At 41.2% G+C, this 21,228-nt stretch overlaps 1 protein-coding gene across 1 annotated transcript in view; it reads left to right on the forward strand.

The window, feature by feature from the left end:
- The window catches only part of LOC116395353 (GDNF family receptor alpha-4-like), a 20,876-nt gene extending 736 nt beyond the window's left edge, over nucleotides 1-20,140 (forward strand). The window contains exons 2-8 of the mRNA XM_031869187.1: nucleotides 11,353-11,619; nucleotides 11,698-11,790; nucleotides 11,899-12,268; nucleotides 12,815-12,924; nucleotides 13,458-13,592; nucleotides 14,988-15,124; nucleotides 16,924-20,140. Coding sequence (XP_031725047.1) covers nucleotides 11,353-11,619; nucleotides 11,698-11,790; nucleotides 11,899-12,268; nucleotides 12,815-12,924; nucleotides 13,458-13,592; nucleotides 14,988-15,124; nucleotides 16,924-17,118 — 1,307 coding nt within the window. The 3' untranslated portion in view covers nucleotides 17,119-20,140. The remainder of the gene's footprint in view (nucleotides 1-11,352; nucleotides 11,620-11,697; nucleotides 11,791-11,898; nucleotides 12,269-12,814; nucleotides 12,925-13,457; nucleotides 13,593-14,987; nucleotides 15,125-16,923) is intronic.
- Nucleotides 20,141-21,228: the final 1,088 nt, after the last annotated feature.

A 21,228-nucleotide genomic window follows, 5' to 3' on the forward strand; every position in this document is an offset into this window, starting at 1 on the left:
ACCCCCCCCCTTTTTTCTCTCCCCCCCCCCCCCCCCCCCCCCCATGCAAATGGCTGATGAATTTAGCAACAATTAGGCTAGAGCTGCAGCTTTTGACCAAGCTTCCAGCCCAGATGCACACAAGGAAACTGAATTTATGTTTGTATTGCTAATGATAATGTTTCCTTATTATTCAGATTCTCCACACTTTGACACTAACTTAATCATGAAATGGTAACTTTCGTAAATTTCTTTGTTAATATTTGCACATAGTTTAGCTCATTACATCAAAGGGCAGCTGGCTCATTATTTAATGAGAAAAAAAGGGACAAAGTGAAAGACTGTGTGTTTAAGCATGAGACATATAAGATTTACTATTCCAGGTTTGAGCGGAACTTCTGAGGAGCCCCTCAAAAATAAAACATTAAGAGATCCATAAAATCTGTTTCATTGTTGCAACAGCCTAACATGTTTACATCTGGATGACATCATGGGTTCAGGTCTGTTATTTCTGCCTTGGTCTCCTTCCAAAGAGCCGTTCATCTTCCCAAATATTGACTGTCTCGGGTCATAGCAATATCACACATGAATTGTTAAACTAAAGGATGTCCTCCTTTACATGAAAGCATTTGGGCTGCCACATCTGTAAATCATTGACATTTTACATAAGTTGTGCATTAGAGGTTGTGAGGATGAAGGTTTAAATGTGTAAGAAAGAAAATTATAACTACATTGCCGCATCACAATGGATCAGTTTCAAGTGTCGCTGCTTTATTAAGTCTTTGTCTTTGGTTGTCATCAAACGGGCGAAAGAATGTGATAGTTATTGCAGCAGCTGCTTTTGGATTCTTCTGCTACCACACACGCACAAGCTCCTGCAAAATGAGTTATAATCATTAAAGTCAATAACGTGACTGTGGCTGGATAAGACATCTCCCAGTGGAGCCTAAAGCTTGTTGATCTGCGGTTATTGATATTGATTTGTGTCATTTTGTATCATAAGTGTTTTTCAATGCTCAAGCAGGAGCAGGAGTTTCTTTTCATTATTCATGTATCCTGATCCATTGGTAACAAATACCATATGAAACACAGCCCCCCCCCCACCCCGTGCTCCGAACTGCGGAATACAATACAAATACTGTTGATAGGATTATTTCAGTACAGGAGCTGCAGGCTCCACTGCATCCAGGAAATTTCCAATGCTTCTCATTAGAAATTAGTATCGTAAAATGATGAATGCTATCTTGTGAATGTCAAACCTCTCAGGCACTCAGTTTATCATCCAATGTGTCAACCCCACCTGCCAGGCACTTAGGTGGAATCACACCAAGAAAAACAGTTACTTTCAAGCACTATTTAATTGAGACCGGAATCATTACAGATACAGACATTCTTTCATGATGTTGATTTCTATCATTATACGTGATTGCAACATAAATTATTGGATTCAAATTTTGTTAATTGACATCATTAAAGAATGGTGAAATACGGACAGAACTCCAGGGACTTTACAAATCTGTTGTAGAGCTGCTTTGTTTCTACGTGGCATTTTTGGTCAGTCGACTGTCCCTGTCGAGGTGGATATTTTATAAATAGCCCCTCTGAACTGTATTCTATTTCATATATTACTATTTCTACTTTGTAATATATCTGGCCTTGTACAACCTAAACAATGGCAGTGGGAACTTTGGAGGTAGACAACAGCCTTCTCAAAATGTCTGTCACTGCTGACGCCCCGCAGAGTTCAGGGCTAACCAACGCCATCATTTATGTGTCTTCACATGACTGAAACATCCAAAATGAAAGAGGAGAATTGCACCTGCTTGTAGAGATTACAGATTTTCTAACTGTTCTGTGAACAAAAACAGAGTCCCACATCTGCTTCATGACTTCATACTTTGCAACTAAGAAAACACAAGACGGATCCTGTGTGTGGAAAACACATTTCATAATTCATGAACTGTTGTCTTCTCCGTTATGTGTCACTGATTTCACCGAATACTCAAATGACTCTCTCTCTGTTAATTGTTTGCATGCGTTGTTGCAATCATCCGTGTCCTTTTCCAAATTAATAACATCGGAATGGCAAGGCATCTGACAAATAATGAATGCGATCCCTTTGAATGAGGCCGTGCAGTACCTTTGTCAGATACATCAATGGAAAGCAGACTATTGTTGAATGTCATTAAACCCGACTTTGACCCTTTGCTCTGTGGGTTAGTGCTTAAATCCCAGTACAGACTGCAACTGCTGATTGAGTGCTGCTATTTTTGTACTTCATTTAGTGGACGCGATTGAGCCGTAACACGGTTGTCATGAATTTATTAGAGCTCATTTTCCGGCTGTGTAAAGTTACACAGGTCTGAGGTTGACTAATATCCACATGCTGGAGCTGTCGCTGTTCAGGGTTTGACTATTTGATGTACACACTGTGCAGGGGGTTGAGCGCCCTCGTGCACACAGGTTTATCCAAACCTCGGCTTCTTTATCTTCCCCACTGTACCGTTGACTCTTCTTCTTCTCTTTCTTTCTGCTGAGGCATTGTCTTTATGCACTCTGTGTCTGTAATTCAGTTTCGTTTAGGGCGACAGCACACATAGTTTAAATTGGCTACAAGCCCGGTGGATAGATAAAAAAAACATAAAATAGACTTTCTGATTATGTAATTGTTTCACATATTTGATGTTAAACTTTAAAGAATAATTAAAATTAATTAAAACTTAAACATCAAAATGTGGTTTTCTGAGTGACACCTGATTTCTACTGAACACATTCGTGAATGTTAATTTGTACAATTCATGTGTCATTGCCTGCTGTACTCATTTCTTCGTATGTGCTCTGCTTCTTGATTGTCAAACGCACACACTAGATGGCACCAACCAAAAACCCACAGCCCGCTGGTTGATATGCGTGTCACTTTCTGGCCAAGATATTTTTTGGAACATAGTAATGTAGGACTGCACCAGGTTGCGAGAGGCAGAAGCCTGAAATATTCACACACCCCAACTGGCTGATGCAAGTATGTATTTTACCTGGAGCACAGAGGAGGGATGTTGCCTGCGTGATGTGGCTGCACAATCCAGCTGTGCAGCTCATTAAACGAGGCCTCGTCCGTGTACTGGACACACTGGGCGACAGTTGATTCAGAACATAAAACAAAGTACACACTAGTGGAGTTGTCACCTTTGGATGCTTGGACCTCATGCTGTCAGAACACCTAGATTATACTGAACAGGCTTACTTAATTCATTTTATCATATTTTGTTTCTGCAGCTCTCATTCATTGCAACCTACTCTGCTATAACTAAAATACCTGTGTGTTAGGTTTTTTAAGAAGTATTCCTATTTGATAGAACTGTCCCCATCTCTGCTGTACGCCATCATAATGAGTCACAGTCAGCGAGTACTGAAACAGGGATTGGACCCAAATTCAGCCAGTTGAGAAGGCAGCAGGATGAATTCAGTGATGTATTGTTACACAGTCCAAATGAAGCTGTGGGTCCAGCCAACAGAACACAGCATTGTGTTCGCAATGATGAACTGACAGAGGAACAAAGGATCTGGGATGGCAATTGTGGAGCTATATTTAATCAGACGTAGGTGGGTGATTGGGTGATGCAGGTGAGGAGGTGGGTGGCGAAGGCCAGGTAGGGCAGATTAGGGAAGTAGGAAAAGGTGTGTAGATGGGTGTGGCAGTGACGGGACCTTGGCAATAGTCTCTAAGTGGGAATGTGGCTGAAAAGGGCACAAGGGCAGAATGTGACAGAAAAGTCTTATCTTGAGTCTTATCTTCCTCACTGCCTGTTGTGCCCCTTTTCAACTCCCCAGTAATGTTAGTGTAAGAAGAGATTTATTTTTGTGCATATATACACCTGTATATATGTACATATATGTATATACTGGGATAGCCTATCTGATGCAACAAAATCAGACTGAACCGCAGTTAAGGACAAACTGAAAGCTGATTTTGGACAGAGTGCTTATCCATCTACAATTTCAAGTTATGCCAACGCACACATTCGCCTGCCTGGCGAGGCCCTCCCTGTTGTTTGCTGCTGATATTTGCAGACTGTCGAAGAAAGCTTTTTCAACATATGGACAAAATTCTAAAGATGGAGACAGATGCTTCATTGCTGGAATTGAGCCATAATTGCATAATTGTGTTTCTCTCAGGCGTTTCTCTCCTGCTGTCCCTCCCTTGGCACCCTCCCACCCAAATTCCTGCATCTTCCACGTCTCCCTGTGTCCACAATGCCACCGGAGTAGACATTTCAGTTATTAGTGTCACGGGGAGTGGTGGTGGACCCAAACGCAGACATGACCAGGGATGCAGAGTGAAAACAAAAGGGTTTTATTTCGAGGTGAACACAAAGGGAAACTTGACAGGGAACAGGGAAATCCAAGGACGTGAGGGTGAGAACCGGGCAGGACAAGGCAGACAGACTGAGGAACCGGGAGGGTGATCCACACGAGGAGGTTGAAACAACACTTTATTCCAGGCAGAAGACACCACAGGCAAACAGTCTTGGATCTCCACACGTGTAGAAATCCACTCAGTGGAACGCCAAGCCGTCCGGGGAGAAGGCAGACAGAAACCAGAGGCAGAATCTCGTTGTTGGGGACAGAAGGCTGAGCCGTTTACGGGGGCCGAGGCAAGGCAGAGAAGTCCAAACCTGCAGGGTTACCAGTCGGCGGGTAACCGCTGAGTCTGGCATACTGCAGAGAATAATCTGGCCGTGAGTGTGTGTGTGAGACTGGGGTCTAAATAGTAGGTGCAGCAGAGTGAGGAAGTGATTGAGCTGATGAGGTGGGTGTGACTAACAGGTGCACTGAATGAGCTGATTAGGCGAGCGAGAGATAGAGTGACAGGAGAGAAGGGGCAGAGCTGTGACAATTAATGAGCATTAGACTACAATTGCTCCGCACAAAAAGCCAAATGTAAAACAGTTTGTTCTTCTCACTGGTGTCATAGGTGACTCTCTGGACACAGTTGGCTCAATCTAAGTAAATTAAGGGATTGCCCACAAGTCAATGCTCTTCAAGTTCTCATAAACTGTAGAAACTATTGATTTTGGGCTGGCATTTCGGGTTGCTAACAGCTTTTCTGAGAAATCTGAGTTAGTATGTGCTTTTTATTTGCACCTGCGATTTAGACAACTTAATTGTGTATCAGGATATCTCGATATAAGATGCCATCACGATATGTTTCCATTGAAAGACAATAAATTATCATATTGAATTATTGGCCTGCCCTGTGTAGCACTCAGATAGGAACTTTTCATGCGACAGCTGAGCAGGAAAGACGAGTACACTGTAATGGAAAGCATTGTCTGTAATGTCAACATTCGGATGCCTGTGTTGTCTAAGCCAACCGTACGGCCTGATATTTCAGAAACATAGGAGACTGAAAGACACTTTAAACTCATTCCCATAGATGTGTTCAGTCAGCACTCACAGGACAGACCTAGCTGTGACTCTCCTGTCTCACAAAGAGCAAGTCGTACCTCTCTTTCTATGAAAGCAGAAATCCACTGTAATGTGGAAGAGCTTAAATCTGATTGAAGACGGTGTAAGCCCTGGGGCCAGTCTAGTGGTCATGGTCACCATCACTTCCACATCCTCTCCTGTGGCTCGATGATAGTTTGGATGCATTGTCTGGCTGTCAGTTGTTCTCCCCCCTGAGCATGTCAAGACGACACTGGCAGGTTGAAATGGATTCCCTAGAATCAAAACAGCATTCACAACAGGTGACAGTCTCTACAAAGGGATGTCAACGGTTAACCGCTAATCTGTCACTGCATGCCGGACTATAGGTTAATTTACGGTTTATAACCTAGGTTAATTTACAATTATTATTAACCACTAAACCAATTGAGCTGTTCAGACAGGACGCTCTGTTTTGGTATTTAGGTGTGTGAAACTCATCTACAACGTTTGGATGGAAGGCAGCTAGGCATCTTTCGCAGCCGGTGTTGCACGATTAAATAAAATTGCATGAAGTTTGTACAGAAGATGGATCTTTATTGTGCTTGACCTGGTTATTGAGTGAGACTGTACAGTCTGTGTGCTCTTCACTTTAGCGTGAAATGTTATTGCTGCCATCATTGCGGCCCTAATGTGAAGAAGACCGTGGGAGCCGCTAGTGGAAAGATGTGGAATAGACGCATGAAGTGTGGAGAGACTGGATGATTTGAGGGGGAAATTGGAGGCAGAGAATAATGAAATCCAGGAGGTGCAGCAGCATGGAGAAGTTGAGGAGGAAGGACATTTTCAAAAATGAGATTAACATGGGAGGAGCCCTTGTTAATTCTAGGTATGCTGAAGTAGGGATGAAAGTTGAGGGTTCAGTCAAAATACCTGATAGAAAAAGATGAGTTCAGAGGTCGTTACACCCAGAAAAATAGGGGAAACATCTAATGACAAGACAGAACAAGCGCATTTGGTTAATAACAATGTGTAATATGTATGACATTTTGTGACAGCTGAGGTATTTCGAAGCAGTTTTGTACAATGAACAGCTGCTGCGCAGGTTTTCCGTTCATGTGAAAATTTACTATACAATGCTGAACAGGTCTGAAGAGAATGTAATTTGCCTTGAAATAGCATGTAAAGAAGAGGGAACTCACCAGTATTGAGAAAATAAGTTCGTTTTTATAAATTAAACGGAACTCATCCTGTTTCTTTAAAAAGAGCTGCTCGACCGAGATGCCTAGGGCAGTGTCTGTAATTTTTCCATAACAAAGAGAATATGTGCAAACTGTTAAGCATATGTTTGATGTTAATAGAAAGTTTAATGTTGGAAGACAATGAGCTGATTGGTGGAAAGTGACACATCTAGAGCTCAGCAGAAATGACTGTCAATAAGGGCCCACACAAGCTTTAATGTGCACAGCTGTGTCTGTCCTGGGGAAACCCCTCCGTCCAGCTTGTTCCAATAACCAATATCATGCAATCAAAACCAGGAAACTAAAATGTCTTTTACAAACACTGAATCAGTGCACAGATCTCTAAACACTTATGGCACAAGATGGTTCAGTGTTTTTAATCAAACTTTACTGTGAGAAATGAAGGTATTAACATTTTTGGAATGAGATGGGGTCAATCACCTTTTGAGTTTTGTGTTTTGTTTATATTTAGAATTGGAATAAATCTACTGGTTGCTGTTGCAAATGTTTAAAAAGACCCCCCTTTCATTTGCCATCTGCTGTCTCTAATTTTTAATAAATACACATTTATTGAATGTAGTAGCTTAAATCAAAATTAGAAAAGGGCATTTTGGCAGGACAATCATTGTTTTGACTTACAAACATGTGCTCTATTGTCCTGCCTGTTATTTGTTCCCATTTGTTTTGTCCAATGCTTTCCAGTGTAGTCTTGTAAGGTAATACAGCTTTCACATTAGCACTCCGTTAACTGCAGAGTATATTGGGCATAGTCATAGATATGTACATGCATTTACACCAACCAGCATAAGATTATACATATTAAAGCTCAACTATGCTGGTTTTAGGTCTGTTCTGGTATGCAGACGTTGTATCTCATGTTCATATTGCATCATCAAAGTAATCTGCCACCGATGAGCCCAATAAGGCTCAAATAAGTTCAGAGTTTGTCATTCCAGCCATAAAAAAACAGTTCAATTTGATTCATTGATTGATAGTTTGGTCTCTAAATTGTCTGAAAATAATGTAGTGCAAAAAGCCCATCGCAATTTCCCAAAATCAAGTTGACGCCTGGAAACTCCTTGTGTGGTTTGACTTAAGTCAGATTGTCACCATATTCCACTTCATGTGGAACATCAATGTGCAGTCTTTTTTATGCAGTCTATTCAGGAATCCCACCGGTTTGACTGGAGGGCAGATGGATGAAAGCAAATAGTAACAAGTGGCGGCAGCCATGGGCATGTTTTCTCCGTTTTGTCGCCTTGCTGCTGTTTCCCCCTTGAGCCTACGACTTCCTTCCAAGATGTCTCTTCTGTCACGATCCCCGGGAACACATTTCACATCAGAGTCTCCCATCACGCTCTCCTCTCAAGTAAAATTACTGCCTAACAATGTGGATGCTCTGCTACCTACAGTATCTGTGTGTGCGAAAGGATGGAGGAGATATTTTGTCAAATCAGTTCACTCCCCGTGAATGTCGGTCTGTGTGGTTTGTCGTTTATGGCGTTAACCTTCATCAGCTTTGCCTCACAAATTCTATTAATCACCCCAGTGAGAAATCAATAGGGTGTCCTACGGCGTACACATCACAGTAATTCATCTCGCTTCTCTCTGCTTTTCTTTTTTCTTTCAAACACACAGTCCATGCTCGAACCAACAATTCCCTTAACCCAGACTTTTACTTAAGCAATTTGTTGCATCTCCAACAGCACAATGTGAACACTCTGCCACTTAATCATCATGACGTTAAATAATGTTCAAGCTATAAATATAATTCTGACCTGTCTACTAGACAAGGTTTAACAGAGCTGCTCTGTACTCTGTAAAGCTTTTGGTTATCCGATTTTGTGTGTGTGTGTGTGTGTGTGTGTGTGTGTGTTTGTGTGTGTGTGTCGCTTACAAAGACAAGCTCCTGGATACTAAATATGCTGATAGTTTCTCTTTATCAGTGGTAAGCCAGAGGGAGCAAACATTGAGAAGGAATAATGAATAAGCCATTTACTACCCACACCGATTACATGAAGCTTTTTTACATTAATCTAAACATGGCAGAAGTTAATATTTTACTATAATTATCAAGGTATCATGATACATATGGAGGCAGGTAATCACACCTTGACATACCTTGGGGATCTGTGACTGTGAATATGACTCATTGCCTTGTGTGCTAGTAGTGTTTCTTCTTCCCCACCTCTCCCTGTGGAGTCACTGCAGTGGCCTTGGCAGGTTTCCTGCAGCGGCGATGAAGCGGAGCCTCTGTTTATGATATGTCCCATGCCAAAGTGAGACATGGACCTCATGTGGCGTCTGAGATTGCGAAACATGCAGCAACGGAATTGGATTGCAGCCTCGCTTTGTGCCGCCAGTCAGCAGGAGTTTAATCGAAGTGTGTGACCGATGTAACACAATGCATCTGTGTGTGTGTGTGTGTGTGTGTGTGTGTGTGTGTGTGTGCGTGATGTATATGTTAATGTACTGAAGCATTCGTCCATGTAAGGATAAAATAGGTGCAGATATTTGTTTACAAAGTTCAAACATACCTCCATTTATTTCTAGTCGGACAATATATTAAATGTTTTCTTTTTTTTGCAGTTAAGAAGTGACAGGATATAGCAAATTAGCAAGATACAGCAAAACAATTATGTGTATATTGCCTATCCGAGCTACTTTCCTTTTCTAGAATCGCTGTGTATAAAGTGTAATTTGCGGGGACAATTATGCCACATTTGAGAAATTCATTTCCTGAATTGCTCCATCAGAATGCATTTTTATGAAGAGGGCTTTCTTTTTTTTCTCTCGTGTCCCTCGGGCTGCCTCTGGCCTTCCTGCATTGTGTTTCTCATGCAGCAACAATCAGTGCTATGAAGTGATTTATAATTTTTCACTTTCACTCATTCTAGACAGAACAGTGCCAATCACAACATTCCTAATGCTTAATCGCTGTGGAATAACAGTTGTTATTCTACTGAATGACATATTTGTTTGAGAGGAAATGTGGTTGGTGATATGAAACACAATCGTACTTAAGGACCCTTGTTTAAATTAATGCTATGACTCCTTTAAAATACATATACTGCTGATTGTTTTCTACAATGTAGGTGCGACGGACTATTTGTCTGAAGGAACTTCAGGGGGGAAACATCCTCATCGTGGACATTTGAGTTCAGTCACTGACTTAATGTGATATGCAGATGGAGTCTCCATTGTAAGCAAAATGTAAAGCAAAAGTATCAGTTTGGTGGGAAATATATGAACTGTGCTGTGTCTCACACTGATGGCACCCTCCTGCAGAAAGTTTGGTCCCCAGCTGTTCATGTGTCTTTTTTTCAATCATAACATCAGTGCTTTTCTACAATACTTCCAGTACAATAAGTGCTCCAGTACCGATTTAGGTACATTTTAGGACGAGTTGAGAGCATTTCTCTTAGATTGATAACAATAAAAGGAAAGTTAGGCTTTGCTGTCGCTTCAATTAAAAACTTTTTTTTGATTGTTTCATGACGGTTACGTTCTAAAGCACAACTCAGACACGATCAAGCGCTCATGCATCAATATGCAGTAGTAATTTGTTTTTTTGGATGAAATGGGGAGGCACACTGTTACTGCAAGCTGCAGAGTGTGTCTACCACTGCGTCCACCAGCAGCCCTCGTCCCATGTCATGTCGTTTTTATATATGTCAGCGGACTAATTTGCCTAATCTTAGCAGGTCTTTTTTTACCTCTATGGAAATGCAGATAACAATGGGCTGGACTAACATTTGAGTTAACAGTTAGTTATAGACATATGAAAGGGACCATTTTGGAAATGACCCCTTGTTAGTGGTTCAAGTACTTACAGGTAGATACAAGAAGCATCCAAGACTTGAGAAATCCGCTGTTTACAGCATCCCCATTGAGTCGTTTAGTTTTCTGACTAGCTTTTAAATGTAATGCTCGTTGGCAGCTCACCCTTCAAATTGACTCATCCTCCCAATCCTCATCTTAGCTCATTTGTTCCATTGTACCAAAAATCAAGAGATTAAGAGAGTTTTAGGACATGGCAATGCAGGGAGGAGGATAGGAAGGGCAGCTTTGAAACTATACACGAGAGCACCATAGACTTATAAAATGTCTCAAAATGTACGGTTGCGTGTGCTAAGCTCACTGATCCGGGAGCATTGTGGCATGTGATAAGAAAGATGAGGCTAACACGAAGCTTCCAAAAGCTTTGATTGGCATATGACTCTCATCAGGACTCACATTGAGACACTGTGCTGAAAAAACACGTGGTGCATCAATATAAAGGCAAAGCTGTACTGTAAGACTGTACATAAAAACATTAGAAGAGAATTTAACTAGGAGTCCCAATGAGAAGATGAAGAAACAATTATGGAATAATTACAACCATAACATAACCCTGTAGTGTTAAAATATCCAAGAGACTCCTGTTTTTTTTTATGAGAAACATTGAGGTTTCGCCCACGTTGCTACTCTATTACACTTGTGTGCTTTCAATTTAATCCTCTTCCTTGGATATTATAGTAAGCTTTAGTGCAGTGAAGGGCCTATGGAGTGCACTCACCTTGCTCTGTTGTCTTAATTACAGCCTATTTAGCGTAAGACTAATGCTGGATAATGGGACTATAAACTCAGCCGCTTTGCACAATACAGCTGAGCACACATTGGTGGTAATGTTGGGGACCAGCACTGACGATATCAACCTCTCCTCCAGGTAGTTATCCAGTATGTGCATCCTTAGACTGTCTGGTGGCGGAGCAGGACTGCATCCAGGAGCAGTCCTGCATGGTGCTCTATCGGCTGCTGGAGTACTGTGCGGCTGAGGAGGCCGTGTCGCCCCTCGGCCGAGATGCCCGCTTGGAGTGCCTTGAGGCCCAGAACTCCTTGCAGCATTACCGACCCCTTCAAGTCTGCAAATGTCAGCGTGGCTCTCGCAGAGAGGAACACTGCCTCAGGGTCTACTGGACTGTGAGATTTGCAGGTGGGTTTAAGCATTATCATCTGTGTGCTTGAATTCTCAGCTGCGTAATCCATTTAATACTCTTTACTGTTGTTTCAGCATATGATCAGTATGAAGTGTCTCCATATGAAGAACTGGAGTTAACTCTGGTGAGAAATATTGAGATGTCTCGTATGGCCTCCATCATGTCAGGTACCGCTCTTATCGCAAATCATTAAATTTGTGACACACAAATCTCTGTAGGTCAAGATTTTTATTTCCTAATATATGTTTCACTGTTTTCCTCCTGATGAACTCCAGCTTCCTCTCTTTCTGTGGACGGCCAAAACCAGTGTCTGAAGGCAGCGCAGGACTGTGGCCTGTATGAGAAATGTGGCTCCCTGCGGTCAGAATACGTTGTAGCCTGCACCAAGCGATCGACAGTGTCCGACAGCGCTTGTAACCGCCAGAAATGCCACAAAGCCCTGCGGCGCTTCCTAGAGCGCGTGCCGGAGGAGTACAGCTTCGCTCTGCTCTTCTGTCCTTGCTCTGACACTCTGTGTGGGGAGCGCCGGAGGAAAACCATCGTCCCGTCATGTTCCTATGAGGAGAATGGGAGAGGGGAGGAGAGAGTGGGAAAGCCGAACTGCCTCAGCCTTCAGAACTACTGCTCCAGAGACGAGCTGTGTAGGTAAGACAGTTGTTTGAGTGTAACAATACGGTACATTAAGTGCCCTTAATAAGGTTTTAGCATGAAACCACACAGAACAGAAAAAAAATGCAGATTTCACAATGTGTACTACAAAGCACCAAAATACAAAGGATCAGAAGATATACCACAAACGGGTGTCACACCAAATTCTGCCCGATACATAAGCAGTCTCTGTGGGCCACCCATTCATTTCTTTAGGCGCTTGTGTGTGCTTGCAAAGGGAGGTTGTTAAACAGTGTTAGCAGGTTGTGCGCACCGGATTGATGTGGCCTCTTAACCTGCTCATAATTTACCATATTGACCTTGATTATGTAAATCTCTACTTGACTGGTTGGTGAAGACAGTAATTCGAGTTTCATTAACTTTCTAAAGAGAAGTGGGTGGTGTTACTGAGCGACTGACTATTTCTCTGTTTTGTATTTTGCACTCTCACGAAATGTTGTTGTTTGTGTTGTCTTTCTTAGCTTGACTCCGAATCCCAAAATGAAATCGTCAAATTGTTGTGTTTGTGTGTGCGTGCTTCAGATCCCGGTTCGCTGATTTCCAACATAACTGCCAGGCCTCCCCTCTGTCTGCCTCTGGCTGTATGCGAGACAGCAGAGCCATGTGCCTGAAGGCCTACGCTGGACTCATAGGTGAGATAGAAAAAAAAAAATTACAGAGGTAGGAGAGGCTGAAAGAGGGAATAGTTTGAAAAAATATACCAAAAGCTGCTTAAAGGACTTGTTGTTGGAAATCATCAGCAGGTGTCTAACAGTGATATTTGTCTTATATTATATTCGTTTTGTTGCACAAAATAACTCTACAGGGGTTCATAAATGGTCAACTATAAATAGCTGCTGCTCTGGGGATCCAGCCAGCATCATTTTGAAATACTTGTTTTGAAAATTGCATTTCCAGCAGCTCCACAAAATTATCCAGGTAATATTTTTTCCTTTAGTTTCTCACTATTTATCAAAAAGTAATTTTGTCTACCTGCAATTATCAATATCAAGAGCTGGAAAACTGGTGACACCGTGTCCCCAGCGCACTAATATTGATGTTAGACTGCATCTTACCTTCCATGGAGGTGTGTGCTGAAAATTGAAAATCCTCTGCCCAAGGGAAATATCATGTACAACGTTTTAAAAGTTCCACCTGTAATATGACTTTTGTCCTCTTTCTTTAGGCACCATCATGACTCCTAACTATGTGAGCAACAACAGCACAGAAGTGTCTCAGTGGTGCACATGTGACGGCAGCGGGAACGAATGGCAGGGCTGTCAGCGCATCCTGCACTTGTTCAGCAGCAACACGTGTCTGCGTGAGTAGAATGTGACGATGGTTACGGCATGCAGTACAATAAACCTGCAGGGCTGCATGTCCATAGTGAGACAAAAACACTGAAGTAATAATAATAAATGAGTTAAGCTCTGGGAGTTTCCTACATGAAATATGTGCAGCTTCCAGGATAGAAACTGTATGTGTCCACAGGTGTGTTTCAAGCTAAAATGATTAACTTTCTCTATAAACTACAGCAAAGATGATCGCACCTTTAGTCTCGTGCGTGTTTCATCTTGCTGTTTTTAGTCTGCAGTGAAATTAACCCAAATATACCATTTAGTCAAGTTAAGAAGTTAGATTGAATTTAAATTTTATTGCTTTTTTATTATTGCATCATTGTATAAAACCTGCCCTACAAGATGCCATAAATTCACACAAGCCAGGACCAGAGTGATGCGTTTAACATTCCAAATAACAGAGAAAGTCCAAAAATATAGAAGCAACTTAAGTATCTTTCACAGTCCAGTCTTCAGACCATTATTATCATTTTTCCTATAAAAAAGTAAATATCGAGTGACATTGTCTGGTTGGCTGCCCTAATGTGAATGTGATTTCTAGGTTCTTTAAAGTTAATGAATCCTTTTTCCAAATGTGACAAACATAAAGTGGCCTTTTGTTGAAGTTTTGCCAAACCAGCAGGGGTGGAAAGAGCATCACAAGAGACTCAAGAAGCACTGTTTATGCATAAAAGTAACGCTTACCGTAAAATCTGCTCACATTAACAACAATAGGTATGTAAAGACTACGGGTCGGAGGAAAGTCTGGACGATAAAGTGGCTGTAAAACACACCACAATTACTCATGTCAATGTAAGAATCGGATTTATTGAGTCCAGTAACATTTGGAAGGTCTAGAAGAGCTGTATGATTACATCATTTCATCCCATCCATGTTATTCTTGATGCACTGACATGCTCTCAACCTGGCCCGGCTGCAGAAGGACTGTGGCATGTATGCTCTGTAGGCCCCAGAAACCCAACGGTGGCTTTTCTTGGTGTAAGCTCCCAGTGAGCAACTTCCATAATGACAATGCTAACATAGATGAAAAGTCAGAGGATCCCCAGAGGTATTACAATTCATCCTGCGGGGGACAGTGATGTATGTACCAAAAGGAATGGCAATCCATCAAATATTTATTGAGATGAATCAGCCTGAACCAAAGTGGTGGACCGACCCACCAAAACCAGCATCCCAAGAGACATGGCACTCATTTTCTAACCAATATATTTCAATGTATTTTGCCCAATCCTCCACAGTATTTACTGATTTAGTGGCTCTATACACTTTTAAAAGTCACTGATAATATTGCTGTGATGCGTCAAGGAGGAATAACAATGTGAACGTAATGAAGATGGCCCCTGCTGATTGTGTTTCAGGCAGCGGCATCAGCTCCATGGGGATCTCTGCACCTCCTCCTGTGGAAAACACTCCTGTGCCAGCTTCTCAGCCCTCCCCGCGCGTCTACCAGGAGAGGGTCCACGTCCGCGTTAACACTCTCCCTGAATTCAACAGTGTAAGCACTCTCTACTTCTTCTCTGTCTCACCATATGCTAGTGTTGGACACTTGCTACACACTGAATTGAAATAGTTGACTGTGTATCAGGTGGTAACGCCTAAGTATCAGCAGCAGACTGTTGGGCCCAGCAGCTCCCTCCTCCCTCATTTACCCCTCTCGTGTGGCTGAGGATTAGCTCTAGGTGTTTGTAGTATTAGACTCAATCCTTACTGTTGATATTCATGTATGCATACCCATCTGCTCCATATTCTCCATTTTCTCACCATTTTAATCCTCCTCAATCCGCATTTCCTCTTCCTCCTCTCCTGTCCCACAATCCCTTACAGCACCGACACCCTGCCCCCGGTGGGGCTGCATATTACACATCCAGATATACAGTTTATTTAAAGATGATGCATTTGAGTTTCCTAATTTTTATGTATCACTGAAGTTGAGATGATGCAACAAAGGGAATGCATCTTGTAATATATGAGTTTTTTTCTATGACCTTAAAATTATAAATTGGATTTGGGAAGAATAGTTACTGAAAAATGGCTTGTTATGCTAGACGAGTAACAGAAAGGAGAAACAACAAGTGTTCTCTTCAAGTTTTAATGCCAGTTGAGTAAAGTTTGAAAAAGAATATGTGGACTATAAAACCCTTCAACAGTGGGGGGGGTTTGCTGAATTGTGATACTTTCACCAAGTCAAAGTGCAGACGCCAAGGAAAGAAAGAAACACTAGAATAAAATGAAGCTCTGTAAACTGTTATTTTGATTATTCACTTAAACCTTTACATTATCTCACTATTTACACCTTTAAACAAAACAACAGTGTGAGAGTTAAAGAGCAACTGATATCAGTGTTTCCTGAGGAAAGAATTGACAGTAATAATATTGTTTTACAGAAATTGAAGTCATTTATATTGACGGCATCCTTAAATGTGGTTTTCAAAATCTCATTAACTGGAAGTTGTTTTTGCATTAATATTAATAATGAGCATAATGTCAGATTGTGGGTATAATGTAATGTTTTGGATAAGCTCGCTACAAGAGTTTGTTTCTCATGTTAATCATTTTTGCATTTGAAAAGCACTGCATACATTGTTCAAACCACAATTTGTCAATTTAGACCACACCAAATCAGATGGCAAAGGCCACTCCTGTTTGATGCACACAGGAAATGTCTTTATATTATTGTGTTCGGTCAGCAGCCAAACCTCAGACACTTATTTTGGTGGACAGATTGGTTTTGAGCCAAGTAATCATCAGATAGACTTTAGAGTTGATCCAGATCTGGGATTTCTGCCAATAGATGGTTATTGTTTTCTTAACCACTATGACACATGATTGCCTTTATAGATGCCTCCAAGTCAGGCTCACTGTATGATACTATATAGGAAATGTAAGGCATCATCTTGCTGTATTTGCACTGATATTAGCATCTCTTACTGTTATAAACATCATGTGATCATTAATGAACGCATGATTTTATTATCTGACAGAGGCAAAATGCAGAGGGTGGACACAATAAAAGAAACACCTGAAAAACATAATTCAAAACAACCTTAGTTAGTTATCAAAGTGCTGAGTCAGCACTTCTCAGACGCAGTGTGAAAATGTAACACAGGTGGTCTATGTTTCTTTTGTCAGTTGGTCTGCTTGTTCAAACTGTTAACATAATAGCTGCTTTGGCTGCAGCTTTAGTATATTTTGCTGTATAGTTTGAAATTCTGCGTTGATGTGGACTTTCTCTTCCCTCCGCGCTCCACCACTTCTGTTAATTGGAAGAATCGCTCTTTCCCCCCCTTTTTACAGATGGAGGACAGCGAGGAAGAGGAGGAGGAAGAAAGCGAGGAATTCAACATCATCCCACCGTATTCTGAGAAGGACTCTAACACTGAATCAGGGGCTAGGGGGAGTAAAAATGGAGCAGCTAGCCGAGCAGTACCGGTGTTAACATTACTGCTGCTGCCTACACTCATCCTGGACCGGGAGCGTTGGAGCTGCTGAAGCCTCCATCCTCATTCTCCGCTCATATTCTATACTCGCTACCACTTTCAAATCCATCACAGCACTCAGAATGAGCCACAGAGGACATTTATGAGGAGGAAATGCTGAATTTCTTTATTTCTTTTTTCATTTTTAAAATACCCTGACTTTATGTTATAATTCTGTTTCTGATATCGCTGCCTCCCCAAGAGTTAAAAGATATCAGCAGTCCTGCAGTATCTGCCACGTCTTTGCTCAAGTCCTCTCCTATGAAATGCAGGCAGCAACATGAGCAGATATATGAGTGCATGGGTGAATTTAGAAATGCTGTCTGGGCAAATACTCTATCTAGAGCCCGCTTCACACTCAAAGTACATCCCCTCTTTTAACAAGAAGCACATCGCCCAAGGCCACATCCACTATACACTCTCCCAAAAACCATAACCAGTCTACTCCACTGCAACCAGGCTGGAGCACGGCTTTTGATTTCTATTTCATGACTCGTGTCACATCCGTTTCTCTGTTGGCCCCTTTGGCTCTTCCTCTCGAAGCTTCATACTATGGTTGAGTAGGATAATCCACTTTACAACAAGCTAATAACAAACTGCACCACACTTAAACTGCTTCGTACCATTGAAGAAGAAAGAAAACCTTTTTTAAAGTGCAGCATTCAAAAAGAGATGAGACACAAACCAAATGTGTTGTCACATTATGTGTGAGACATATGACTCTTATGCCGCCTTCTCACTTTGTGTGGCAAAAAGTAGAGTGCAACAGTCGTTCTGATCTGCTTCTTTTGTTAACATGCCACTTAGTATTATTCCTGCCAGGGTGAGTGACTGAGAATTCGACCATGGGCAAAACTAATGAGATCAAATTCTATTGTAGAAATGACGAGCATGAGAAAAGCAACATGAGCAATTACAGCACAATTCAAATTGCTCAGCATGCAGGGAAAGTCTGGAGTAAGGCTCAGGGGAGGAAATAGCCAATTTACCGCTGTCATACCCTCTCGCTTTCTTCTTATCCTTAGGAAGTGTGTTTTAGTGCTCTTCGCCCATCATGTGCTTTAGATGTTGTGAGAGCGAGATGCGGTGAAAAGATGCGGTGAAAGGGATGGACACAGGAGGCTGTAGAGCCTGCTGGCTGCTCCGATCATTGAGCAGCACATTGAGCCATTCTCTCTGCCTGAAATAGCTTTTGCTGATGTTAATGATTTTCTTTCTCTTATGGCTCATTTTCTTGTGAAATTATGCAGCTGCAGGGATGTAGGTTAAAAAAAGTATAGTGAAGTTTTTGTAGAGGAATAAACTCATTTAATTTGAGGACGAGTTTCAAGAAATAACCTGTCTGAGCTGAGCAAGGACATTTTATTATATCGCTTCATGTTGTTGCTCACGACACAAACTACGAAATCATCATGAGATCGTCATGTGTGAGGGTGTGTGAGTGAGGGGCTGTCTGTGCATCTCTGTGTCTGTCCATAGCTAATTTCCCAAACTGCTTCACCAAACGGCACAATGTTTTGGGTGTTCATTTATGGCTGTATGCTCAAGAACCTGTCGTGGTTGCGGTGACTCACACATTATCAAAATACCTTTTATCGCCTGTTCGATACCGCCATTGATTGACCGGCCACTCTTTCACTATTCTTAACTGGCCCCCCAGCCGGTAGGGGCCGCAAGTGATCACACAGCTGAGTGTGCATCGCCACGGCTCTGCAGTCATAGTGGGTGAAAACCGTGAGCTCAGTAGACTTGAAGCCTAAATAAATACTTCAAATGACAGCGTATTCTTTGTGGGAGACTTATGTGAAAAAGGTCTGATGCACTTGCAGTAGATGGGGAGGTTTAACCAATTGTGGGTTGTGTTCATTCAAACATTACAGCAGTGGTCGTTGCAGACACACCTGGTGGAGATCTGCCCTCTACTGAGTACACTTTTCTCGTTGTGGTTTTACATTAATTGTGTTGTATGTAACAGATCAAAGACATACTGTATCTCAAAAGAATCCTTCTCTGATGTTTGAATATCACTTGAGGAGGTAGTACTGGACTTGTTTGTACTATGGTTATTTGACATGAAGACTAAACTTTTAATAAAAAAAACAGACCGTATAAAGGCAGAAATGCACATGAAGCGCATGAGCTATGCCTTTGCAAATTCTGGTACATGACAACTTCAAACTTGGGTTTGATGTTTAAAAGTCAAAGTAGGACTTAAATGGATGTTGTAAGGTTTGCAGACCTTGTAGTGGTGTTACCCATCTTGGGGGAAAATGACATCATGCAGGTTTTGTTGAGAGGCTACAGGAAGCTAAGAAGTGGATGAGGAAAAGAGCCAGTTAACAAAGCTCTGAAGTGTGACTTCAAGCTTAGTGGGTACAAGAAAATGACATATTTGGACAGAGTATTTGAAAAAGAAAAAGTCTGGTTGGACAACCAGCTGGTATCCACATATACGAAGCAGAACCAGACCAGTGAAGAGATGTGTTGGTAGATAAACATGCTAAATAAACATTACCTGTCACTGTGTCACAGTGCTGCATCAATGGTGCTTCTTAGTCATAAAGCTTCATATGAACAGCATTCAGCGATAAGTGTTAACTGCATCTAGTGTGCTTAGGCCTTAATGACAGAATATGAGATTACATGTATTTTCACATTTCAATTGGTTTGTTTATATTTGTAAAGTATGTAAAGTAAACATTTTCACTAAACATGGCTTGCACTTTTTAAAGAGTTGAGTTTCATAAAAAGAGCTTATTGTCCATCCATAAATTGTTTAATTCTTTAAAATTCTTTGAGAAAATATGTGAATATTTCCCCAATTAGACTGTTTTTAGATTGTATCTTCCAGTTGAACGTGTACAGCACTATGTTTCACATGCTAACTTTCTTTTAAAGACATATCAAACATGCCAAATTATTCTGACTGTCAAGTGTAATAACTGTGCTTTTTGTGACATAACAGAACAGTGTGCCAATTTGGTAAAAGAAGAATAAAAGTCACATTGGAAATTTCCACATCTGACAAAAAAAAATTTGCCTTTCAATGACCAAGAAATGACTGTTGTGTATGAACATCTATCATTTGAGCATTTTATTCTTCTGAACACTTTTTTTTTTACAAGTGTTACAGGAAATGACTGATGCAACCTAATGGGATTGGGAGTGTTGCAGACCAATTTAATGTCAATTTCAGTGCAAATTGGTGAGTTAATAACCTTTGTCAAATTTTTAAATACATGCTGAAATATACAGCTGGACTTTAATTTGCTTTAATTAAAAGGTGAATGGTGTAAAAACTGTAAATATATGATATACGTCCGTGGTTTTCTCTGGCCCACAGCTAATTTGGACAAACTGAGCCAAGGACTCATGTTTATATTTTACTTCAGACTGATGGAGGTGATTACACGGTCTTGGGGCTTCTACATCCATAATGACACCATAATGACACGCAGGAACAAGCTACAATTTTGCATGATTATGAGAACAGTGGAGAGGCTGTAATGGAAACTGGCATCAGACTTCACTTTAATTATACAAAAAACAGCATGAAGGCACTGGGCCTTTGTTTTTTATGTCCAAATTCAGCCAACTGTCTACAAAGTTAAGTTATGCTTTATTAATCCCCCTAAGGAAAAATATCATCCGCATATATCCGTCCTAACTATTCAGGAGCAGTGGGACGAAGTTTTTTTTTTTTTTGCTTTGTCTCAAGATGTGTTGTAAACGTATCAAGCACCATTGCTGCACTGACAGCTTTTCCAACAGATGATGCATTCAGGTCTGGGACAGACAGTTTCCGCCGTGAAGCCAAGTTGTTTTCGTCGTTCAGCCTAATTTTAGACGGTATGGTGACTCTGGGTTGAGGGCTAAGATAACCAAGCTTTTTGAGGCTTGTTTACAGTAACAAATCTTCCCATCGCTGCTGGGAAAGCCATTTATTTCTGGCTGCTGATTTTTGTCAAAATTTAATTATTGTAATTAATGCGGTTTCAAGACTAATTCAATTTCAAACTACTGAAATGAATGGAAATCACCAGCTTTCTGGAGCAGCAAATACTTAATAAAAAAACAACTAAAACTATATTTCATGCATTTGAAATCAGCAAAAATGCAAAGT

Source organism: Anarrhichthys ocellatus, unplaced genomic scaffold (genome assembly GCF_004355925.1).
Source record: "Anarrhichthys ocellatus isolate YVR2014 unplaced genomic scaffold, GSC_Weel_1.0 scaffold46, whole genome shotgun sequence".
In the NCBI taxonomy this organism is placed as follows: Eukaryota; Metazoa; Chordata; class Actinopteri; order Perciformes; family Anarhichadidae; genus Anarrhichthys; species Anarrhichthys ocellatus.